Genomic DNA, 26,803 nt, shown 5'->3' on the forward strand with positions numbered 1-26,803 from the left:
TCAGAGAGGGACAGTCTAGTGAGAGAGACAAACATATAGTATATACCCAGTTAATTGTAATTATGATAGGTACTATGAAGAAATAAAGCATACATAAAACTATTAACCACAGGATGTATGAATGGAATCTTAAAGGATTAGGAAGAATTAACCAGGCAAAGCAGGGCTTGAAGATGGAGTTGGAGCAGGTGGTATGAAGAGAAGAGAGTGTATGGGACCCTGAGAGGTCAGTGTAGCTGGAATATAGGAGACCACAGTCCCTCATTGTGCAGACGTCTGTGTAGATCACCTGTGGAAGCTAATTCAATCACAACCAACCCAGAAATGGAGGCCCAGGAGGCGAAGTAACTTGACATTGGCCACACATCCTAAGAACTGCAGGGCCAAGGCTGCAATCCATTATTTTATGGGTTCATACATTCACCTATGTAGTGCCCTGTGTGCAGGCCTGTTCTGTGTGCTGGGGATCCTACAAGAAACCAAACAGACAAAAGTCCTACCACAGAGCCTTTATTCTGATATGGTAGAGAGAGTCAATAAACAAACAAGTCAATATAAGCATGGTAGTGGGAGAGAAGTGGTTTAGAGAAAAGTGATGAGGGATGAGGGGTTGGCTTGGGAGGAGATCTGTATTTTTTATGATTGGCCCTCTGAGGATGCAGGCAAAGACCACAAGGAAGCTGGGACTGTCAGGTCTCTTGACCTTACTGAGAGCTCTTTCTACCACTCCAGGCTACTCACTGTCACTCAGGCTCCTTCTGCTCTGCCCTATAAGAACAGATTCAACTTCTCTACTACTGATCATATGCTGACAGACAAAACATTTCAACAGAAAATTCAGTATCCAAGGTATGATCCAGGAGGGATCTACCAGTAGAAATTTTTTCTATAAATGGTGAATGGACTTGGGATTTATAGAGCATCTCATGGGCATTCAGGGTATGCACCCATTTCCCAAAATGTGGCCACCTCTGGTTCTCTAAAGTCCAGAGTGAGACCTATAAATTAGAAGGAAGACTTTACCCTGAGCCCACAGTGACCTCACTTAACACACTTTCCTCTCTGTGCACAAGGACCTCAGCTTCCGTCTTCCTAGCTACATTTTCAATATACCAGTCTTTACTCAAACATGCTAAAACCATGATTTTTTCCTTGACACTTGAGAAAAGTTTGTGAATAGGCATCAGCACAAGAATATCGATTTTTACTTGGCAGTGATTTTTAAATTTCTATAGTGCTTCTAACTGAGTTTAGCAGCTTATTGATTGTTCTGGACAAACCAAAGAATTTGGGAAACAATTGAATAAAAACATTGAATTCAATCACCCAAATATATTTAGGGGCAAAGGTGAAATTTTATCCCTAAGTACTTGAAATTTGCTGACCAGCAAATGAATATTTCTCAACCCCTCTAATGTCTAGAGTTGTGAAGTAATGGAGGAGCTGATGAATGGTTTGTAACCAAGACAGGAGATGCTGGGCTGTGAGGGGGTACCTGTTTCTAGAAACAATGACTGCTGTAAAGGTGAGACAAGGAGAGACTTTGGGTATACTGCCTCCTCTCAGGTCCATGGCAAAGCCGGGGGATAGGTTTCTCATCCCTCCTACCAAGTGTCCCTCAGGAAGCAAGGCTACCCCATTACTGATGGCCTGGGAGCCTGCACTGGGAACACTTAGTTCAACACAACAGCATGAGATAAAGAAAGAGACCTTGCCAATTCCCTTGGCTCTCTACACCTTTTCCTTCATGTTGATTTGTCTAATAATGAGGCCCCAAATAGAGATAAGACATGAGACCATGGGGTACTGATGGGGAAGGAGTGAAGAAGGAGGTGTGGGAATGAAGAGGTAATTTTGAAATATAAGATTAACCACAACAGAGAGAGAGTAGTCATAGTGAATAGAATAATGACAATATGATTGAAAAGAACTGGATGGTGGGAAACCAATGCAGAGAAGATGTGCAGAAGACAAAATCTGCAAAGGCCTTGGGGAAGCCCAGCCTATTCTTATCACAAAACATCAAATCACAGTGCTGTCTGTGAACAGCAGGTGCACAATGAATGCTTTGTGGGAGCAACCTGGCTGTCACACAAATTGCTGTCTAAAACTGTCCATGCATAGTATGCCAATAGCCATGAAACAGAGTCCATCCAATGCAAAACAATGGTTAGTCCACATTATTCATTTAACTGAAGGCCTATCTGTGCAAGTAAGGTTTTTAGACAGTATGACAAGTTTATTGTGGTGGCATACTAGCTGCATCTAGACTTTCACTGGGCTTCTATCAATGTACCAAATTGTACAGCACCCAAAAGGAGCATTGTCAAACTCTGGCACCATTTGTGGTCTTTGTGGCTTAGGTTGGCTGTCAAAGATGTTCCTAGTAAACCATTCCAAGAAGTTAGTTGACTTGGGTGTCTTATTCGATCTTATCTGATTGTTACCCATTGTATTCAGTGAAATTCTAGCATATTGTCATAGAAATGACATTCAGGAGAAAAAAATAGTTTATTTAATTAAATTCAAAATCTTTCAGGAGCTAAGGTAGTAATTAGTAATTACTAATGGGCATAATTAGTAATTATCAAATCCTTAAGTAGGCAGTATTCATATATATAGTATTTATTTCCATCTTAATAACATTATATTATATCCCAGAAGTCTGTATTTCACTAAAAAATATTACATGAGTTAATTCTGGTGATGTGCCTTTAAATTAAATTTATTCAAAGTGCTTGGGAATAACAAAACATGTTCAGAATAAAAGCACTCTAAAATTTTATTTTGTCAAATTTATCTAGTCTATTCTGAATCTAAATTTATATCAGTACTATGTACAAATTTTTTAAAGAAATACACTTATAAATTTATGCTAGTTCTCATTGTATTTCAAAATAAAAATTAAATCAACGTGCTAGATTTCTTGCATTACTTAATATTTTCCAGGAATTGTTTAATCCAGGAAAGAAGAATATCCAGTTCAGTGATGGCTTTGTAGATTCCTCTGTTTCCAATCTGCAAATAAAGTAGAGGTATGTAAGCAGGAATCTTTCAGATTTAAAAAATAAAAGAGTCAAAAAGAAGGATTTGGAATACTTACCCCATAAAATATTCTTTTTATCCTGGTAATGGATTTCATCTCTCTAGCTGATGAAGCACAGGAAATCTAAGAAAGCAACAGTAAATACAGATAATTGTTGAAACTCTTTCATTCACTCATCAAACATTTATTGAGTAAGTATAATGTTCTAGGCATGAATGTGCACTGGAAATAAATAATGCATGACCTCTGTCTTCACAGAACTTATAGTTTCATGGTGGAAGTAGGTGATAAGTAAGAAAAGAAACAAAAATTAAAGTTTACAAAATACAATTAAAACTGCATTTATAATGGACAAGACTCTATGGTAGGAATTTACAGGAATGACCTGCTTTCAATAGGTCAGAGAGAGCTATTTTGAAGAATGACACAAATTAAGATGTGAACAATGAAAAGGAGCCAAAGAAAGATGGAGCTAAAGCTAAATAAAGAGCTAAAGAAAAATGGAGGCAGTTGGGGAGGATGAGAGGAGAGCATGCTTCAGACAGAGGGAAAAGTGTGCAAAGGCCCAGAGGCAGGAAAAGCTAAGTAAGTGCTTTCTAGAAAGTGAAGGTGGGGGCAGGAGTTGTGAAGAGGAAGGGAGGGAGGGAGGGAGGGAGGGAGGAAGGGAGGGAGGGAGGAAAAGAGGACAAGACTGGAGCAATTGAACAAGGAAGATGTGGGTAACATGGGGGATGCAAGAAGGACAAAAAATTTTACTTTTTTTGAAAAATCACCCTAGTTTATTTACATTACACAGTACAATATTCAGGCGTTAATTGCCAGGAGAAAGTACCAAGAAATTAACACTAATTTCTAAGTTAAAAGAAGGAGAAGGCTGATTTCCTGGAGTCCAGCAAGGGGAAACTGCCAGTCTCCTTTGAGGTGAATGTTCAAATCTTTTCTGAGCACATGATTGCCCAAGAGAAAAGTAGGAAGAAATTAACATCATCTTCTATTCTACAAATTTTCATGGAGTTAACAAAAGAACAGGAAAGGAAGGAAAAGGTGAAAATATCTAATTTAACTACTTAGTTTCTACTCATAAAATCTCTCAAATAGACTGAGGAAATTGAATAGGGAAATTCTTCTAAATGCATACAAAAGGAAACCAAGGCCCAGGTGGGTAATCACTCACTCAAGGCGTCTCAGGAGATCCTAACCCAGAAGTAAAAGAGTGTGGGTACATTAATAAAGACAACTAAAACTCATGAAATGGAAGCAGCTAAATGACAACATCTATTAAAACAAATGAAATGTGGCTAATGTCAACTAGCAGGTCCCTTTAGGCCAGAACACAAAAAGGAGAAGTGGAGAGAAGGGGCAGCATGCAGGCCCCTTTTCTTATCAAGAGAATTCCTTATAAGAAATGACTTGACAGTTACATCCTGAATGCTGTTTTGGGGGCTTAAAACGGATGATGGGTCATTACTCTGCCCAAATGGGACTCTACCATCAGGTCAGACCCTGTATATGGAGAGATCCTGGCTGTGAGAGGGGCTTTGGTGATCTGGCACAAAAGAGCTGCAGACAGAACATTTGGGTTAAGTGCGGTCTGTGGGATTCACAAGCACAGGGTTGGACCTCCCTGGGATTAAAGCCGTGAATTAGAAGAGGACATTTCAACCCAGACCAACACTGTGAGGCCAAAGCAATGCATGACAGACCCAGGACAGTGGTAGCCAATGTCAGAGAACATGATCAGAAAGATTTCAGTCATTCACTAAAGAAACATTCCCAAAGTGCCTACTCCGTGTCAGGCCATCTGTTAGGCACTAAAGACATAATGATGAGCAAGGCAGAGTTGGTGAGCAACAGTGTGCTGATTGTGGGAGGGAGGGAGTGTAAGGGGGATAAATGGTAATGGGAAAAAATTAAAAATAAATTTTTAAAAAATTGTAGATTCAGAAGCTCTCTTCTTTACCCAATTCCCCTTCAAGTGAAGGCAGAAATACTGAGAATATGGCTAGGCAAGACTAATCATAGTCAACATGTAATATGTCGGTGTTCTATGTCAGGCACTAATCTGAAAGCTTCAGCTGTAGTAATTCATTCGGGCCTCACAATAACCCTATGAGGTAGGTATTGTTGTTTTCCGCATTTTATGTATTGGAAAACTGGACCATGGAACTTCTTATTCTGCCTATGTTCACACACTAAGTGAATGAGCTGGGACTGAACCCAACTATTCTGCCTCTACAGTCTATTTAAAAACACTGATGAAAAACAAAACAGCATAACTTACAAAAGATATTCCAACTAAGCCAATCTCTTGTTGAAAACATTCAAAATCCAGTTTTAGAGATAAATTAGCCCAAAGATCTCTGCTCTACATTACAAAACAGATATCAGAAATGGCTTTCAAAGACTAAGCTGATTGGCAGAGAAAGAGATTCAACCTGAAAATGTGATTATAAACAAAGGGAGAAACCCCATGTGTGGTATGTGTGGGAATGTATACATGTGTTTTGTTTTCTTTGTTCATTTGTTTTTCAGAGTGGAACTACAAAAGAAAATTCTAGAAATATCAACCTAGTTTCAGCCAAGATAGTAAGTATGGAGAGAATTTAGAGAGGTCTGTCCATTATTTTATAAATGAAGAGTTTGGTTAAATATTAAGTCCTTCAAGGCTAAAATTATATAACATAAAAGTAGTTGGCCCAAATCTTGCACATTGAAAAAAGGAGATTCAATAGAAAAGAGAATCAACGCTTTCCTAATTCCAAGAAAATATATCAAAGTTCTGAGATGTGAGGATCAACTACAAAGCACAGAGGAAGCAAGTAATGTGGCACAATATTAAATATGAAAATGTTAGGATTTAAAGATTAACACTGAAAGCTGGAAACCAGAGAAGCCAGCCAAATCCTGGACATTGCAGAAGTTAAATATCACTCAGGCATTCCTGTGACTATACCCTCTGCCCAGGAAGCTGATCATCCCACAGCAGAGTAGGAAGTACATAAAGGCTGCTGACCTCACCCCATCTAAGGCAGTGCTACCCTAAGTACAGCAAGGAGAGTAGAAAAGGAGAAAAACAAGGTTTGGTAATAAATAAACTAGCATTTCTTACTGCTATTTTTGCCTGTAGAGTTCTGCTTGTGTGTGGGATGCTTTCTGGTGCCTTGAGCTCCAGTTACTATCAATGACCCCTGGTAAACATCTAACCTGAAGGTTCTCATTTTCCTAAATATTATACATATGTCTACATCCAGATTTTACTGCCATGATTCCATTGTTTGAAAGGAAGCCTTTATAAAGGAATGGCTTCCTTTACTTTATATAGTATATAGTTGCATTTGCTGAAAACAGAACACACAACAGAGGATGGGCAGTTTTAGTATAAGAATTGCTGAATGATTTGACAAACTCAACCAAAGCAGATATGATCTAGACTAAAGGCAATTTATTAGTAAGGCTAGAATAACTAGGGACCAGCTCAAAGGAAGGGGTGAGATAGTCAGACAATAACAGACACAAGCCTAATCATTCATCATCAAGTCAAAACATTTTTATCATGTACTTAGCATATGCTAGGCACACAATGGCATTCTGCCAACGTGGCATTGATTTATAAAAGTATCCTACTTAATGAAAATTGCCTTAGGGCTCAAATGATGGCTCATCTACTAAAATTAGCAGTGATGCAAAATCACAATACTATGTGATAAATACTGTGATTAAAAAATAATACAATAATCCTTTTGTATTTTTTCTCAGAAAAAAGGCAATCTGACTGTGAAATCCCAGACGGCTTCCAGAAAGATAAAACAAGTGAGTTGCATCTTGCAGGATAAGATGGAGTGGAAAGAGCAGGGACAAAGAACAAGCCAGCAAAGGAAATATGATGCTCCGAGACTGGAGAGAGTAGAAGTGGTTTAAACACCCTTCAGGACTCGGCTAAAACCCCCAGACTCAATCACCCGAGGTTTGGCCCCCAGCCTCCAGTCCTGCGGCACATCCTGCTGTGTGTTCCCTTCTCAGCACCTGCCACAGCCTGGGATGAGCTACCGCTGGCTGAGAGCATTTTCAAGGAGTTCTATGAGGCCAGAGATGCCTATCCATTTTTGTTGAATCCCCAGCATCTTGAATAGTGTTCAGCAAATACTAGATAATGTTTGTTTACTAGATGAATCAATTCATGAAATGTAAGCATCAGTTTATGGCTACAGGACACTGGTTTAATAATAGTTTGAAGCATGTCCCAGGGATTAGAGGTTCAGAGCTCTGTTTAAAATAGTGGGATGAACAAATGACACAATTCTTAATTTGGGTCCCCAGTGTACTCAACTTGTTTGAAAAATCATACACACTTCTATTGTGTATGACAGTTAAAGCAAAAATAAAAAATCTGTTTCCTCTGAAAATTCTGGGAAAATGAAATGCATAGGTCAATGAGTAGACAGCTACCTATGTATAGTCTCTGAGAGAAGTACCTACTCATACTGTGTTCTCACAGAGAACAACTTCAATCCTTTCTTCAAAAAGTTTTATTTTATTTTCTCCTATTATAAATATATGCCATATTCTCACAACCCTTAAAGGAGTATAAAACCATATGTAAGATCTTATATATTTATTTACCTCCACATACCACTTTAAAATGTATTATAACCATCCCTCTTGGTATTCTTTTGTTTATAAGGTTTTTGGTCTGTATTTTATTTTATTTTATTTTTATTTTATTTTATTTTATTTTATTTTATTTTATTTTTATTTTATTTTATTTTATTTTATTTTATTTTGCTAACCTTCATGGTTAAAGTAGTTTCTACTTTGGCCATGACCTTGGTTTTCTGAAACTTTTTACTCCCAAAATGTAAATGATAGATGAGGCATTAGATTAAAAGTTAAACTAATTTTATTTTATTATGTGAATAGTAGATGTAGGTTTTCCAGCAAATCTTACTAAGTTTTTTTTTTACTTTTTTTTTTAAGATTTTATTTATTTATCTTTAGAGGGGAAGGGAAAGGGAGAGGGAGAGAAACATCAATGTATGGTTGCCTTTCGTGCGTCCCCTGCTGGGAACTGGCCTGCAACCCAGGCATGTGCCCTGACTGGGAATCGAACTGCGATCGTATGGTTCACAGGCCCGAGCTCAATCCACTGAGCTACACCAGCCAGGGCTCTTACTAACTTTTTTAAGTTTCTCATGTGAAGTCTTACGAATATTTTCTAGGTGCATTTAAAAATACAATTGAGAAAAGCATATCACTATAACCTATTTTAAAACTGATTTTTAAAAATTTGATGTCAGTTTTGCAAAAGTGTGGGCATTAGGATAGTAACACAAGACTACTGAGACCGGAGAGGCTAATAGGAAACTTAGGAAGAAAATTTTTTGATTACCATTATTGGAAGAAAACATAAGTATATTGCAACCAAGTAGGTTACATGAAGGAGAAAGAGTTGAATCAACTAGTAGCCAGTGTCTCTCTTCAAAAGCAAGTTCATAATCAGACATTTAATTTTTAAAAAGCAAAAGACAGACATCAAATACCTGAGTAAATATATATCATTATATATTTACTTTATAAAACATTATTCTATTTCTGTATTCTCTATAACTGAGTCATTTGATATAAATAAGTGTATATAACCTCATTTACCTACACTTATCTTAGAACCACATAAGATTCCTCCATGTTCCAACCATGGCAAAAACTAGAAAGAGTTTCTAAACACCTTAAATACAAAAAGATACTAGACAGGATGACTTTATTGAAGATTTTCCTAATTATCTGCAAAATTACCATTAATCAGAATGAGTCCATGCATGGAAGTTAACTAGACTTTTGTAGTACATGGTACTACAAAATGTGGTGATTGTTTAATAATTGAAACAAATATCAAATGTTATGTTGTACATCTGAAACTAATATAATGACATATATCAATTATATTTTAATAAAAAGGAATATCTATGCAATTTAGCACATTACATGATAGAGCTATGCCCCATAATTTCTACAAAGATGATATATATCATTAACTGAGAGATGAATTTGTTAGCAAAAAGATTCTACAATATAATCAGGAAATACATTTACCAAGATTAAAACCAATCACTCACAAATGATCTCTTTATTTTTAAATTAAAGTGCTACTCTAATTATACACATAACACAACTTAACACTAACAATAGATACTAAAGAAATATTTGATTATGTAAGAAAATCACTCTTTGGAAATTGTTGAGAAAATGTAGTTTGGAAGAAAATTAGTGTTCTATATATGGAAAGTAAAGACACTAACAGTAAGGAAAGACACTAACAGCTTTGCGGAACTATTATATGCTAAGCACTTTGATATATTATCTCATTTCATTCTACCAACAACCACAGGATGAGATTATTGGTATTGTTAACAGAATTTGGACTTTGCAATTAATGAAAAAATAAAACAGGGCTGGTCTCAAATCCCACTTCTAGTTTTATCAGTTCAATCAATTGCAATTTTAAAATACTTAAAATTACAAGGATAAATAATTAGTAATGGCTTACAAGTTGATAAATTAGTTGCAAATACTTATCAAACACACTCCAAGAAATTGAGACACAAATATTCTATTTGCTAAGACTTATCAGACTTTAAGTTAATTACACACAATATAAAGAAATGCATCTCTTTAATTACCAACTATGATTTAGGCTCTCAAACTGTTAATGAAAGTAGATGATTAAAATCTCGAAAACTAATGGAATTTTTTTTTAGTTTCAACTTTGATTATTAGCAATTAGGCAAATTATTTTGTAGATTCCATTAAGCAACTATGAGTTCCCTGTCAAGTCTGAAAGTATTTTAGTTCTATAAAAAGCATTAAAATGTTTTCTTACATATATATAGCTTAACTTCCCAAATACCATTTAGCCAAATACCATGGCTAGCAAAGATTATAAAAATAAAGGTATTTTATATTACGCATAACTAATTTTCTTTGAATAATTATACTATCTAAATTACCCCAGACTAATTAAAAATATATTAACTTATTAGGTACTACAAAATGCTTAGGATATTATCAGAAACAATGAGATTCCATTCAAATACCATGGAGATTTCAGACCTTGTGGTCTCCTGTGACAATTGCCTTGGTGCTGTGTCTTAGCAGTGGCTAAAGAAGTTTCAGTCTTAGTGGATCTGCAAAGAAACCCAAGGAGCGGGTATCTTATAGAAATCAGGCTTCTCAAAAATAAAAATTAATTTAAGTTCATGAGTTAATAATGAAATGATGAGAAAATAGCAACTTGTTGACAACCTTGGAAGGGCATTAGAAAATTAATTACTTATACTGAAATCTGGTAAATAAAGAAAAAGAAGTAAGTATATTTCCTGCCTTTCTTGTATGATAAATTTCTTGGACAAACAGGTTAGTAATAGGTAGGCTATGTTTGTAGATTATCTCTGCTTACAAATAAAGTATAATAGAATTTTTAATATATCATTTTGCAATGCCTTATAAAGAGATCTAGACAATAATTACCAATGACTGCAAAAATCATAAAAATGGATGTCATCTATTATGTGCCTCTTAGTGAAAGTACACACCACTGCCTGTGAAGTAGTCTAGCCAAAACATCAAGACTGAACCTGCTCAACTCTCTATAAGTAATGACTAATGTATGGGAAATTTTTTAAAAAGGTATATTAAATGAGTCTATGAAAATACAATCAGCAAAACATACACCATGAAAAACTCTTTAAAAGACTGACCCAAATTCTTTAACAAATAAATTTCCAGAAGGGAAACAGGGGAAGGAAATGAAAATTCACAGGGAACTGGGTAAGGTTAACTAAAATGTGTTGACACAAAAATTAGCACTACACTTAACAAACAATGTTTTTGGTTCTAACTAACAAAACTTAAAATCCGAAAAAAGAAAATCAAATTTTTTCCAGCAATTTAACTGTCTGCCCAAATGAAAAAAAGGAAAGAATATTTACAGGAATATGAAAATATGTAGGATCTAATAAGGTAAAACTTATAATGTCGGACATCCAGTCAAAAATTACCAGGCATACAACAAAGCAGGAAACTACAACTCATAATGAGAAGGGAAATCATGTAATATGAACTGACACAAATTTTAGAATTACAGACAGCAATATTAAAAGAGTATCTGTAAATTAATCTATATTTTCTAGAAGCTTGAAGAAACACTGATCACATTTAAAAAAAGACATAGGAAATATTAAAAGACCCAATTCAAACTCCTAGAGATAAAACCTACAATGTCTAAAGTGAAAGATACACTAAATGAGATTAACCACAAATTAAACACTGCAGAAAAAAAGATTAGTGAACTTAAAGATGTAACAATAGAAACCGTCCACAATGAAACACAAGAAAAACTAAAAATAGTATAGAAACGGTAAACTACGGGACAACTACAAATGGCTAAATGTATATGTGATTAGAATTCCAAGAAGGTATAAAATTTAAATAAATGATGGCCAAACAAGTTCCAAAGTTTATAAAAACTAAAACTTACAAATGCAAGGATCTCAATTAAGTCCAAACACAAGAAACATAAAGGAAACTACACCAATGCACACCATAATTGAATTGCTTGAAACACGTAAAGAGAGAAAACCTTTAAAAGGAAAAAAAGCTAGAGAAAACAAACAGGACGATGGAGCGAGATAAGAATGGGAACAGATTTCTTGTCAGAAGCAACGCAAGCCTGAAGACAGTGGAGTAACATCTTTAAATTGTTGGGGAGACTGAGAACCCAGAATTCTACATACATTTCCAACATAAAGGGGGCTTAAAGGCTTTTTTCTGACATAAAAAATCTGAACAAGTTCATCATCAGTAGAACTGTACTACAGATATGTTAAGTGAAACCCTTCAAAGAGAAAGAAGATGATACCAGGTAGAAAGCTGGTTCTACACAAAAGGATAAAAAGTCTCCAAAATGGCAAAACATTAAGAGTTATAACTGATGAGTCAATAATGGGGATAAAATGGAGTCATTAAAAAATCAATCAAGAAAAAGAAAGAAAAGAGGGTAATGGAACAAAGAACATGCTGGATTAATAGGAGACAAACAGCATGGGGGTAGAGTTTACCCCAAGTGTGTCGATAAGTGTATTAAATGTGAGTGGTCTAAACTTGCCCAAACTAAATGTGTCAGAGTGGGTTTTTTTTTAAAAAGTAAATATATGCTGCCTACAAGAAACTCACTTTAAATAAACGGCACAAATAAGTTAAGAGTAAAATGATAGAAAAATATACATCATGCTAACAATAATTGAAAGAAAGCTGATGTGATTCTATTAGTAGCAGAAAAGGTTTGAGAACAAAAAATGGCATTAGGAACAACAGGGTAATTATATAACAATGAAAGGGTCAATTCATCAAGATGACACACCATCAGAAACATTTGTGTGCCTCTTAACAGAATTTCAAAATACATGAATTTCTAAGACGAATACCAGTAGAATGTCAAGGAGAAATCAAGAAGTGCATTATTAATGTCAGAGATGTCAATAACTGATAGAATAAGTTGAAAGGAAATCAATGAAGATAGAGAAAAATGGGAAACAGCAACAAGTAAATCTAAATAATATCATAAAACACACTATTCGAAGCATAGCTATTCTCTTCAAATACACATAGAACATTTACCAAAACAGACCAAATTTGGAGCCATAAAAGATGACTCAACAGATGCAAAAGGATTCAAGTCATATAAATTTTGTTCTCTTACCAAAATATAATCAAATCAGCAATCAAAATCAGAGAGGTATCTGGACAATTCCCCAAATATACAGAAACTAAATCACACCCTTCTAAATAATCCATGGGTGAAAGAAGAAATCAAAAGGGAACTTAGAAAGCATTTTAAAGTGAATGAAAATAAAGCAAAACATCAAAGATTGTGGGAGGTAGCTAAACAGTATTTAAAGGGAAATTTAAGAGTTGGAAGCAACCTAGGTGCCCATCAGTAAATGAATGGATCAAAAAATTTTGGTACATATACACAATGGGATTCTATGCAGCAGAGAGAAAGAAGGAGCTACTACCTTTTGCAACAACATGGATGGAACTGGAAAGCATTATGCTGAATGAAATAGGCCAGGTGCTGAAAGACAAATACCATATGATCTCACCTTTAACAGGAAGCTAAACAACAAAACAAACAAGCAAGCAGAAAAAAAAAAAACAAAGACACTGAAATAGAGAACAAGGGGACAGTGACCAGAGGGGAGAGGGAAGGGAAGTTAAGGGGAAAAAGCGGGAGGGATTTGGAGGAACAAATAGGAAGGACACAGGGACAAGAACTAAGGGGGATAGAAATGGGAGGGAGGTGGGGAGCAAGGGGCGGGGGAGGCTGGGATGGGAGAAATAGACAAAAAAAAACTGTACTTGAAAAATAACTAAATAAAATTAATTTTAAAAATTTTAAAAAATAACATAAAATAAAGGGAAATTTATAACATTAAATCCCTATAGGAAAAGACAGAAAATCTCAAGCTAATAACCTCAGCTTCAACCTTAAAAAAGATGATCTCAAGTTAATGACTCAAGCTTTCACCTTAAGAAATTAGAAAGAAAAGTGCAGATTAAACCCAAATTTAACAGAAAAAAAGAATAATAAACTCCAGAATGGAAATTAGTGGGAAAAAAATAAAACAGAAAAACAATACAGAAAATTCATTAAGCTAAAAACTGATTCTTTGATAAATCAACAAAATTAACAATACTCATAGCAGTTTTATTTGTGATAGCCAAAAACTTGGAAGGGGGATATATATATCCATCAATAGGTGAATAAACTGTGTTATATCATTACAATGAAATTCTACTTGGCAATAAAAAAGCACTAATTATTGGTACACTCAATAACATGAATAAACCTCAAAGCAATTATTCTGGATGGAAGAAGCCAGACAGAAAATAATATAGCACATATCATATGATACCATTTAAATTAAATTCTAAGAAACAGAAACAAATCTATAATAACAGAAAACAGACTAACGGTTCCCCAGGAACAGAAGGACAAGACAGAGGGACTGAGGGGCACCAAAAAAAAACTTTGGGAAGTGATGGGTACGTTCATTATCTTAACTGTCATGATGGTTTCACAAGTGCGTGCATATGTTAAAATTACCAAATTATATACTTCAAATAGGTTCAGTTAATTATATGTCAATTATATCACAATAAAGTTGTTAATAAATACATCATAAAATATACATATTTTGTGTATGCTTAAGAGGTAAAAAGTATGTTTAAGAGGTAAAAACTATGTTTAATTTATACAAATTAAACAAAGGATATAGCCTTGTATGAGCAGGAGGGTGGAGTGAATGGAACACTTTCTTAAGCTGGGCACTCATGTACCCAGCTTAACACACATATCAACATATCATACACACATATATAATGCATATACTACTCTGATGAATATACTTATGCACGGGACTCCTCAAACTTTTAGCATGTTGAAAGCAACTTACTAACCTCCCTCCATGCTTTCTCCTTCTGTACTCTGGGTGAATGGCACCACCACCCAGCCAGCTCCCAAGGAGAAGCCTTAGTCATCTCAGACTCTGCTGTCTTCCTTAGACTCTCCTCACCCTTCCCTGGAGCACTAACATTGGTCCAAGCATAGTTTTGCAATGACCCTCTCATTGTTTCCCTCCGCCTCCAGTCTCACCCTCTCCCTGCACCCCTCTATATGCTCCAAAGAGATCTTTCTAAAACAGAGTATTTGATCAGGCCATACCTTTCACTGGCTTTCCACTTTGGTCCTGAAGCGGTCTAACCTCCTCAGCCAGTCTTACCACACCTTTCTTAACCTGTCCCCTAAGAGTTCTTCTCACTAAAATCTGAGCAATCAGACTCATCTTCACATTCGCCAAGTCACATTACATTCATTCTCAATTACTTGCAGTTTCCTGAATATGGTATGTTGTTTTATACCATCAAGCTTTAATTCAAACTTCCTCCCTGCCATTTCTGCCCCTTATTCCCCAAAAGTTAAACTCAATCATTGCCTCATTCAATAACATTCTTCTCTATCTCCCCTCACATATACCCCAAGCCCCAGAGCAGACGGCATTATCTACTTCCATAGTGACTTCATCAGACAGCAAATCAATATTCACACATGTTGTATTTCATGATTCACTGAACGTCTTTGTTTACATCTCTCTCCCAATAACAACTAACCTCTGGAGATCAGGGACCAAATCATATTGGTCTTTTTATCCCTGACACCTAGCACAGGATCTGGGAAATGTAGGAGCAAGCCAAATGCTGTAAGTCAATTTGTAGATATCAGTTTACTTGTTTATTTTAACCATTTAGTTTAAGGCGATTGGATTTTCGTTTTCCCTGTATTACACCACTTTCAGGGAAGTTCAGCCTTTGTTTCTCTTCCCTTCTTATTTGTGGGAAGAATTTATCCACAAGAAGAAATCATCCCCCGACTGCTGTCATGAGCAGCAGCAACCCACACCTTTGTGCGGGTGTGCCCTGCACATGAGTGCCCAGCATGAGAAAGCATTCCATTCTCTGCACCTGCTCACGCAAGGCTACATCCTTTGTGTAATTTGCACACAGGTAAAAAAAAACAAAAACAAAGAATGTCTCTGGTCATGAATAACATTTCTTGAGTAATTATACTTGAGACTGCTAACTATTGACCAAAATTTATTTCCTCTTCTTCTTGGACATAATCTAGACTACATTTTCCAGCTTCCTTATAGTTATTGTAACCGTGTGATTATTTCTTGCCAATGGAACATCAGCAGAATACTATGTATTATTGTTATTTTGGGAGTAAGGCTTGTAAGAAGCTGATACATCTTCTTACTCTCCTCGTCCTTCACCTGACTACACCAAAGGTGTAGGGAATGGCAGAGCTGTGACATAGAAGACACCTGCATCCCTGGTTCATAACATGAAAGAAAGCGACCTCACCTAGAAAAACTGCAACTGGAATTTTACATGAGTAAGGAATAATGTTCTAAAATGTGAAGCCACTAAAAGTTGTGGGAGTATTTGTTACAGCAGTTAGTGTCTCTCTGATACTGAAATTTGTACACATGCCTGAATGCATTCTTGACTTTGGGGAATTCTTACAAATGCATTCTTCTCGTGTATAAGAATAGATTAATGTTCAATACATTCAAAAGAATTCTCCATGTTCAAAAAGATTCAGTTCTTATGACTCTTCTTTATTCCCCTGTCTCCCTTCTCTCTGCTACTTGGTCTCCAATTCCAAACGTAGGAACCTGGCACTGAGACAAGTTAGAATATTTCTTAAAACAAAGGAATTCTTTCAAATGAAGATAAAATAAAGCCAGTCAACTAAAACGAGGTAGGTAAAAGAAACAGTAGATCAAAAATTGGTCAGTTCATGAATCAGCTATTCAGTAAATTGACTCAGACAGAGCAGGTATATGAAATATTCTGAAAATACATTTGTGGAAAGGAGAGATGGGGAGAGGAAGGAAGGAAAAAGAATGAAATAAGGGAAGAAAAGCATTTGGTTTCAGCCATGCCATGGCTACACATCAAGTATAAATCCATAAACCCTCAAAATGTGGATACTTATTTGTTTCCTTGCCTTTGTCACATGGTAATAATTGGCACCATGTTCAATGATACCTGGGAGGGAACCAGTAAGCGGGAAATACAGGGTTATTTACTCACCATGGTCATTTTAATTTTGTATCTGAATTTTCAACTAGGAAATCTAAAGCCTAGACATGTGCAATGGTTGGTTGGTGGTAATGTTTAAAAAAGTTGCACCATTCATTGTCTATATGCAGCCAGTAAGCTTAAAGCTCCCTGTGAACTGCACATGGAAAGAGATATGGATCATCCCCAGCGACATCATGGGATCCACTGTCTAATTCCTGATTGTACTGGACTTAGTTTTTTCTCTGGGGACACAGAACAACCTCCACTAAAGATAACTTAGATATAATGTGAGATAATGATATTTGGTAATCGAATACATCAGTACTCCATCACTAAAATTGTAGTATTCCCCCAATATAAATGCTCCTACAAACACCAAGGAAGCTCACTGTCAGTTTTTAAAAGGTAACTTAGTACTTTGCTCTTGATAAGTGAAAAATTCTACCTAGCTTGACATATACTCAACAAATTCATCCAGAGTCAGATTCTATTTGGCAAAATAGGGTAGACTGTGATATTTTTTTAATTTTATCATGGCAAAAATAGTCTTGCATCTTTAGCAGAGTAATTTTTTTAACAATTCTGGATGTTTATTGAAACATTTCAAATGAAATAAGACATTCACATAGAATTAGCACATTTAAAAATTGCCATTACAAAGTTATGATTGATAAAGAGTTGTAGTCGGCCTTACTATTATTTTATTGTGTTAAGATACAAAATAAAAAAAAACAGTTGGATTCTCTAAATTATATAAAGCAATTGATATCATATATTTTGCTTTTTGTTTGTTATTTCCAAGTTTGGAGGGGGGAAACATTTTCAGAAGAGCATAGGTCAATGATTAATTGTTGACATAAATTTAAACACCAAGTACTCACGTTAAGCAAATGAACTATATGCCAAAATTCCATATGTTAAGTCAACTGTTTCAAATTCAGACAGCATTTAACTCTGGAAACAGTGTCCTAAATGCAATGTTGGTTTGTTGTTTTTTAAATCAACCCTTCAGATCCTACCTAGACTACAACATCCCACTAACCTGAGCATTAGCCTAGAGTCCTGGGCCCTGGAAACAAGGGTTGGGCCATTTCTCTCTGTTTCTGGATCATGAAAAAAGCCTGAGACCATTTTTGAAATATGTCAAGGTTCTGGGAATATAGAACCCTCAGAACTCAGGGCCCCTTTCAAAGTCTCTCCTTGACTCTTTTCCTGCTCTATTTAAACATGCAGATTTCTGCTCTGATTCTTGAATTTTGCTAATCCTGTTATTATGGTGCTTTTTCTCTCATCCTCTTATTATAATTATTTATTTAGTGACCTTGCCCTTCCCTTCCTTCCCACTGGAATCCTCCTACCAACACACTCAGACACACACACACACACACACACACACACACACACACAGCGAAACTCCTGCAGTGCAAAGCCTTTGTTTTATCTCATTTTCCCCATAACAACCCCCACAGCACGGACAACAGGGCAAATACAGCAGGTGTGATTACTTTCTACATTGGCTGTTTATATATTGACTATATTTAATGCCCATTTTCATTAATATCACATTTAAGTTAATGTTGCCTACTTCATATTTTATAACTTCTCCCCACCTAAACTCTGCCCCAATCACTAATTTAGAACTCTATCCAGATCAGATGATGAGTAAATTTATATTAAACCAATATCAGCTTCTGTTGGCAAAAAATAAATAAAAATAAAATTATGATTGGCCAAAAGATTAAATGCAAGGCAAGCGCTTATTTCCCTAAAGCAAAAGTCTGAGAAGGCTTTCCAACGCTCAGGCTAACCCTCTGGCCTTCTTTTTCCCAGTTTCCCAGAGGAGGCTGATACACCCCAGGGCATGAGCTCCATAGCTCTTGAGACAATTAATTGAAGCTAACAGTGGTTGGCCCAGGTGGGAGAACTTAAGAAGTACAACCTCAGAGTTACTGGGGAGGTTGACTGGGTGTTATATTCACATTAAGCCATAAGGGGGAGCCAACCACTGTGGTAAGTGGCTACAACCAGCCAGAGGGCCACACTGTTCTGAGGCTGCTGTGGCCCAAGTCCTTGAAAGAAGTGTCTCTATTGACAGATTGAGGTCCCTTTAGGAAGACACTTCAAAGACAAATCAAGGAGAACCAGAGTTCCTAAACAGTTCTGTTTTCCAAGGTTTTCATCTTGGTGTTGGTTATAACTATCATTATATGTTTTCTAGCTATTTAAGCCAAGAAAAGGAATCAATGATAAAAACAGACAGACATGCTTTGGAGGGGTGGGGGAGGGTCTTCCAGGTGTCCAGATAACACTGAATTGTATCAGATAACGATGTCTTCTAGTGCCTCAGCGTAATTAGTAACGAACTTCATTCAGAGTAACATTAAATTACCATAAATCGGATGGCTAATGCAGAGGAATAGAGGTCTCTAGCAAAAAGAGGAATAGAAGGTATATTAAAAGCTGAAGAGTATTTCTGTTTCCAGATATTGAAATAGGAACAGTTTGGTCATTCCTCTGAATGACGCCACTGTAGTCTACAGTCACTGCCATAGGTCTCTATTTCCCCCAGTATCGAGTGCTTCAGTGCATTATTCTCCTCCCCTTCAAGTCTGATAGTGGTGAACACTCTCTTAGTTGGAATAATAATCACCTAATCAGAGAAACCAAGTGAAATATAAATTTGTATAATAATTAAGCTTAAGTTTAAGAGATTATACAATTCACTGTCTTAATAAGCAGACTTCACAGGTTAAATATAGAATAAACTGAAGATAAGTGATGGCTTTTCCATTATTTTACTCAAAGGAACTGGCCCAAAGAGTTCTGTGTTCTACAGAGAGGTACCCGTTTGTCATTTTTTCTCAGTGTCATTATTTTAGTGGAACAGGAGAGTTTATAAAAAACCATGCAACCCAAGTCCCAAACAAGGACATAAACACAAACTAACCAAAGAAAAGCAAATGTATATTGATCATTTTTTTTTTACCTAACTGACCAGCTCACCCTCATAAAATGCTTCTGTAGTAGGGGCTGCAGTGTGGGCTCCTGAGTCCTTTCACGGACTACAGGAAAAGGTATCCTAACTCTTAAAAAATGAAAGTCCACTTCCAATTGCCAAGTATTTAAGTACCAATGACCATCATGCCCGAGAGTAAGGGAGCTCATTTCCACCTGTCAATCCAAGGACTGAAGTTGGCATCCCTGCCCCACCTTCGCACCAGCTGCAAGGCACCACTGCAGGGGACTGCAGAAAGCACCCTCGGAACCCAGAGCCAGAGAAAATATTCCACCCTCCCCACAGAGGCAAATCAATGAATATTACACAGATCGCGACTTGATATTTCATTTTGTCTTATTTTTTTCTCTATGCTGGCCTTTATTACTGTGGATGTTTTTGCAGAAATGTGGTAATTTTTATCTTCTTAATTAGTTCCCCATTGCATAGCGTGGCAGTGACCTAAGCAACATCAAATAATTTGGGTCCCATAGAAGACATACCCCTCTCTTTTTTGTTCTGTTTTGACTGAGACCATGCTTTTAAAAAGATACAACTGTTAATAAATAAATAAATAAATAAATAAATAAATAAATAAATAAATAAGAAAAAGGCAATCTAAACAGCTTTCATCAATATGGGAGAGAAAGAAAGAAGAAAGGAAGGAAGAAAGGAGCTTAGAATACTGTTTGGCCCATAGTTGATACTTAAATATTTATTAAATGAATTAATTACTTGGGAATTATAAAGAGGGGATGATAAAAATTAAATACATTTTAGTAGTATTCCATCTTACTTTATTTTAGCTCTCTTCATGTGTTTTACGTGCCGTTCCTTAAGAAATAATAAATGGTGACATTCTGAGTTTTGCATGGTTGTTTGAGTCTGTTTCCTGATGATGCTGTCTCTCCATTTGGACGGCAAGCCAACGATCAGAAAGCCCTTTTACTCACCCTTAGGTGTGGCGACAGTTTCATACATGCTGTCTTCTACGTAGGTTTATAGGATCAAACTCACCGTATTTGTTGTGCATACTTACACAGCGGCTCAATTTCTGCCTCAGGCTGTGAAATTCTTCCACAAAGTGTATTTCCTTGCAAACTTGTAATTGGAGTTGGCCAAAAACATCTTCCATGAAGAAAGACAGAAGCTGTTCTCGGAATCTGCAGTTTTTCTATAAATAAGGCATAAGAAATTGCGTAAGGTAAACCATGAATACCTTTTGTAAAATGCCACTGAAACATCCCCCCCCATTACTACTTAATGACCCTCAAAAAACTTAAATGCAAGGGGAAAAGCATAAAACAATTAGAAATGGGGGCGGGGTAGGGAACCCTCTGGCTTACCAGGAACAGCTTTTTTGATTTCTTTTTTAATAATCGTATATTTTTTATGTGGTCTTCCTACAATAAAACAAAAAGAAATAAGTTTTATCCAGAATTACAAACATCCTTTAGATCATCTTTCCAAGCAGAGCTTAATACTTACTGGAATTGTTGCCTTGAGCCACGCCGCCTTGACATAGAGCATGTCAACAGCCCGAGACAGGGTTCCCCTCGGGTAACAGCTCTTGGAGAAGTGAGATTGCTTGTGCTTTGCAATAGCAAGAGACAGAGTGACAAACAGCAACCCAGACGTCAAAATGCAGTTCCCCCACATTTCCCTCCACCTCACCCTGGGCCTGTGTCACTCACAGCAGCCAGAGTTACTTGTGTTATTTAGATGAGAGGATAACCTACTTTAACCCTCAAGGCTGGCTTTTTAATGAGATGCTGTGAAAGATAACTTACAGTCTATAAAGAGGAAGATCACTTTGGCTGCTCTATTTTTTTTTTGAGAGCTTGCTTCATAATCAAAAAAATGTTGACCACATCATCTATGATGTTAAGTAAAAGCTCAAATTTACTGGTAAGAATGAGGCCTCATTTCCAAAAACAACACGACAGTCAAAACTTCAGTTGCATATCACAACAGGTTTTATTATTTTTTTAGTTACTTTATTGTTGTTCAATTACAGTTGCCTGCATTTTCTCCTTAAACTCCACCCCCCCCCAAGAGATTTCATTATTTAAAAGTCATGCCATGCCAATGAAAAAGCCTGGTCTCCGGGAGGTATATGAATTTTTTCCAATTCACATATATAGAGAAAATCTCCTTTTCTAACCAGTATCCAGAAAAAAATTGAACCGAATAGTAGAATGGACGGCCCTGGGAAATCTGCTCAGAACGGCATATAGATTTTTCTATTCATCCCTTGCCAAACCCTTCACCTGGCTCCTTCCCTTCCCTCAGAAGCCAGCACTATGCAGCCAGCATCAAAACCCAAGAGAGGGGTTTGCCAACTTTTCTCAAGAATTTTTCCAGCTGAGAAATTATAACTCCCCTAATATATTCAAGATTTGTTTGGAACTGGACCTGGGACTAACGTCCACAATTCCAAAGATGCTTTATTATTTCTAGCGAAGTTGACCACATGGACTTTTCTTCTAACTCTGGCCTTCCAGGACCGTGGGAATTCCTTGGGGAAACAGACCCTGTCTTTCTATCTTTGACTCCTCAGTACCTACCATGGTGCCTCATCCAAAGAAGCACATCTAATATTTGTTCAATAAACACTGCCTTTTTGCATCATGAGATACTACTATGACTTTTTTTTTGTAAAATGTATTCCATCAACAAATTTTTATCAAGGATTTTCCAGTACAAAGAGCAGTGCTGGGTACTAGGGGCCATGAAGGAGATGCTCCGTGGAGTCCCATCCTCAGGTCTGCACCAGTCCTTTCAATGGCGATACGTGTGGTTCACTTTGGGTAGCAGCCCTGACATAAGAAGTAGACATTATTGTTGATGCTATTATTGAGAAGGAGAACTAAGCCACCAAAGCCTGGCATGAACAGAGGTAACATAGTCCCAGGCAGATCAGCACTAGGAATCTGGTCATGAGTAAGAGATTCACCAACAGTGGGCAGAGTCCATAACAAGCACCAGATCCTAAAACTAAGCCCTAAATCAAAGCAGTCAGGGCTGGCAAAGGAGTAAGGAGAAAGTATAAAGTGAAAGGTCCAAACACTTGGGAGTATTTTCTGATGTTTCGAGAAATAAGTGGATCTCATGGAAGAGCCCACACCTCATTTCCACAGGAGCACCTCTACTGATAAGCCCTCTGAAATAAGATGTGAACTCTTCACCAGATGACAGCTGACCAGGAGAGAAAGGATTTACCATGCACAAATCCAGGCATCCTCCAAAGTTTTATCAAAGCACACATGACTTAAAAAAATAGCTGTTCTACCTCATTTTCTAAGTGCATCAAAAAGAAGGTACACAGCGATGACAGCAAAAATTGAGATAGAATTTAGAAATCAAAATAGACTCCTAGAAACCGATGTATTTTTCTGTCAAAATGTATTATGAATTGGTCCATTTCTTCAGCCTGTGGCCTTGGAGCAATCAGTATAAGCTCCTAATAGACTTTACTCAGACAAGGCAATGCATTTGAAGCTCAGTTTTCAGGCCACTAACAACACGATTTCTCCCTTGAGGACTTTCCATCATACTCAGAGCAAAAAAAAGGATACATGGACAAAGCCAAAGGGGAGAAGGATTGAGAGTGGGAGGTGAGGGTGGATGGAGTGGAGAAAAGCAGTGGTGAGAAAATGGAGACAATTGTACTTGAACGACAATAAAAAAAAGGGGGGGAGCCAAAGTTCTTTCAACGGCCTAAGGGCCCTGCTGTTGCCTGTTCTCCTTCCTCTCTGGCCTGTTCTCCTCCTACTGCTCCCCTTGGTCACGTCCTCTAGACACACCTCCTGTTGCGCTTCGAACTCACCAAGCAGCCTGTGCCCTTGCCCTTGCTCTTTGCTCTCCCGGAAATGCGTTTCCCCACATATTTGCATGGCCAGCTCCTTCAAGTTTTTGCTCAAACGTCATCTTCTCAGCAAGGCTTTCCCAAGATACTTGCTTTGGGCTGAATGTCGCCCCCCACAAAGTTCGTATGTTGAAATCCTAACCCCCGGGACCCCAGAATGGGACTGTATTAGGAGAGAGATTCTTTAAAGAGGCAATAAAATTAAAATGAAGTCATCTAGTGAGTCTTAATCCAATATTACTGGTGTCCTTAGAAGGCAAGGAGATGAAGACATAGACACACACAGAGGGGAGACCACGTGTGTAAGGCACAGAGAGAAGACCGCCGTCTGCCAGCCAAGGAGGGAGGCCTCAGAAGACACCAACCCTGCTGACACCATGATGTCAGGCTTCCAGCCTCCAAAACTGTGAGAAAATTAATTTTTACCACTGTTTAAGTCATCTAGTCTGTGGTATTTTGTAATGGCAGCCCTAGAAAACGAATACAATACCTTAATTAAAATCAACCCCATTTCTAGCTCCTCCATCTTTTTTTTTCAGGTTTACTTCTTCCAAACTCATTATTATTATTTAACATATGATATATTTTATTTATGCATTTTATTAACTATCTTTCTTTCCTAAAATCTCAACTCTCTCAAGCAGGGATTTTTGTCTGCTTGGTCATTGCTGTTACCCCAGTTCTAAACAATGACTAGCACATAGTATGTGCCCAATAAATAACATCGGGTTACTGAATATACTGCACGATCACCGTAGAATGCCCTGTAAGGTGAGAAATGACCACAGGCAGTCAGAGCTCTAAGGAGGATGGAGAAAGAAATTTGGGTGCTGATATAAAAATAATAAACTACTCTGGGAGAGTCTTTCTGGATGTTTCTTCTCAACTCACTCCTCAGCAATGTTGGGAAGCCACAAGAGCTCTGTATCTTCTAGTTTTGTTTGTGAGATCTATAGAGCCCACAACAGGCATCCGCTCCCCTGATTTCAGTACTGTTTCCTGCCTTTCCTTTGCATTTCAGACCAGACCAGATCAGAAGTACAGGAGATCAGATTAGCTGTGCATCAGGCTTGATGGGAAGCTCTCATGTAGCTTGGTGCTGAGTGATGCTGGCTACTGTTTTTTGTTCTGTATCTTTCTCTCATAACTTCCTACACACTAGCTGTTTACTTCACCACAGTGAAATACATCGGGGTTTTTTTGCGTTGAAGGCCTGGGTTCTCTCCGTAGGAAGAATCAGCTGATAAGAGGTCTCTTATCCTTCCCACAAGTTGGTTTTGGCGCTCATCTCTTCCAAGGGTTATGCCCTGAATTGATGCTTTCATTAATTCTTTCAAAATACAATGTAAATTATATGTGTGCATATATATGTGTGTGTGTATATATATTCTGATGCTCATAGCAGATGTTATATATATGTGTGTGCATATACACAGATCTTATCTACCTCGAGCACCTACTATATTCCAGGCAATATTCTAGGCGGTGAGCCAAATAAACCAAATCTTTACCTTTGTGGAGCTTAAATTCTAGTAAGGAATTGCTTTAGCCAAGGTTCCTCACAAAAAGGAGCCTGAGGCAAAGCTGAAGCACTGATCCTTTCTTGTGGATCAGAGAGAGTGAAGGAAAGGAGAAGTAAAGCCATCAAAAACAAGTAGCTCATTCATGGCGGTACATCAGTAACATGGCCAGTGTTTTGTGAAGAGGGACACCAGTCTTTTGGCCACTGAACATGTCTCCAGGCAGACTGTACAGAAACATGCCTTGGGTCAGACCAAGAGAAGAAAGACAGGGGATAAAAATTAGACGGCAGCTTCCTCCATTGAAAGTTTGCCCCCCCGGGGGTGGGGGAGTTCACTTTTCACACCCATGATTATTACTTGGCCCCTTCAGCAGTCACGGGGAAGACAGATTCCACCAGCTGCCCCATGGCCCTTTTTCTGAGTTCAGAGCAGCAGAGGAACCCAAAGTGACCATTGCAGCAGCAGCTTGGAAAAGAAAAGCCAAGAGAATCTGAAATGACCCATAAGATATGCTACAGAGATTTAATTTTTATTGTAATAAATCATTTATTGTCATCAAAATAGCTAAAATCAGCATAGATTCATTAGTTGTAACAAGTGTACCACTCTGGCAGGGGATATTAATAATGGCAGAGGTTACACACATTTGGGGGCAGGGCATGTATAGGAAATCTCTGTACCTGCTTCTCCACTGTGCTGTGAACCTAAAATTCTAAGAAAATAAACTCTGTTTTGTTAACAGTCAACAAGATGAAACAATAGTACAGCCATGGTTGCATTTCATGGTTCTGTTATAACAACTTGTTGCTAGGGAAATTTAATGCAATGTTCATTAACTCTGGCTTATACTCAGTGTTAGATGCATTCATCATCTGCTGCTCATAGCAGATCTTATTAATTTTTCAAAAAATCTTTTTCTTTTCATCCTGCTCACAGAAACTTTGGGGGTGTCAATGTGCCTAGTGCCAGAAAATGAGCTGTGAATAGTCTAAACCAAGGATTGGCAAACTGTAGCCCACATCTAGCCCATGGCCTGTTTTTTCAAAGTCATGAGCTAAGAAGGGTTTTTACACTTAATTAACAGGGTTGAGAAGGAGGAGGAAAATGATAAGAAAAATATGTAATAAAGACCACAAGTGGTCCACAAAGCCTAAAACATTTACTATTTTGCCCCTTACAGAAAATATTTTTCCACCCTTAGTCCAGGCCAATGAGAGTCACCAGCCCATGTGCTCGTCTAACCAACACGACGTGAGAGGAGGCCTGCCTGGGAGGGGCATGTTGCTTGGATCCGGCAGGTGGACACTCCCTGGGCCCCATGCTTGAAACGGGGGCAGCTTAAGGGGAGGCTGTACCTTATTTCTCTTTTCTGAACATTGTTCAAATTCAATGAGGAAAATTTCACTTTCGGTCAAGACGAAGAGATTTTATTCTTAAATGAGGGTAGGTGTCACTCGCTTCATTTCAAGGACAAGGACTCTGCAGTTCAAAGTAATGAGGCAGCGAAGAGCAGATCTCACATGCTCTGAGGACAAACCCCAGGACATACATTGGGACAACCTTCTAAAGACAAAAAGCATGGAGACTTTGACAAACCATGGACAGAGAACTCAGATGAAGCTACTACCATCAGGGCCCTATACCAGGGGGTATAAAGCAGCCTTCACACA

General features: G+C 37.5%; 1 protein-coding gene across 1 annotated transcript; it reads right to left on the reverse strand.

Annotated features, from left to right (window-relative positions):
* Positions 1-2,887: 2,887 nt before the first annotated feature.
* IL26 (interleukin 26) lies at positions 2,888-21,401 on the reverse strand. Its single transcript, XM_037133071.2, has 5 exons — positions 21,231-21,401; positions 21,089-21,145; positions 20,782-20,916; positions 3,104-3,169; positions 2,888-3,018 (listed from the first exon to the last, which is right to left on the reverse strand). Exons 1-5 carry the CDS (start codon positions 21,399-21,401, stop codon positions 2,932-2,934), a joined length of 516 nt encoding a protein of 171 aa, XP_036988966.2. The 3' UTR covers positions 2,888-2,931.
* Positions 21,402-26,803: the final 5,402 nt, after the last annotated feature.

This window comes from Artibeus jamaicensis, unplaced genomic scaffold, assembly GCF_021234435.1.
Source record: "Artibeus jamaicensis isolate MK-2021 breed Jamaican fruit bat unplaced genomic scaffold, CSHL_Jam_final contig_233, whole genome shotgun sequence".
In the NCBI taxonomy this organism is placed as follows: Eukaryota; Metazoa; Chordata; class Mammalia; order Chiroptera; family Phyllostomidae; genus Artibeus; species Artibeus jamaicensis.

Excerpts from the sequence above, each read along its gene's own strand:
- IL26 (XM_037133071.2), bottom strand. The coding sequence starts at position 21,401 with ATGTGGGGGAACTGCATTTTGACGTCTGGGTTGCTGTTTGTCACTCTG. Across the intron at positions 21,146-21,230 it reads GGCTCAAGGCAACAATTCCA|GAAGACCACATAAAAAATAT; the intron begins GTAAGTATTAAG and ends GTTTTATTGTAG. Across the intron at positions 3,019-3,103 it reads TAAAAAGAATATTTTATGGG|ATTGGAAACAGAGGAATCTA; the intron begins GTAAGTATTCCA and ends CTTTATTTGCAG.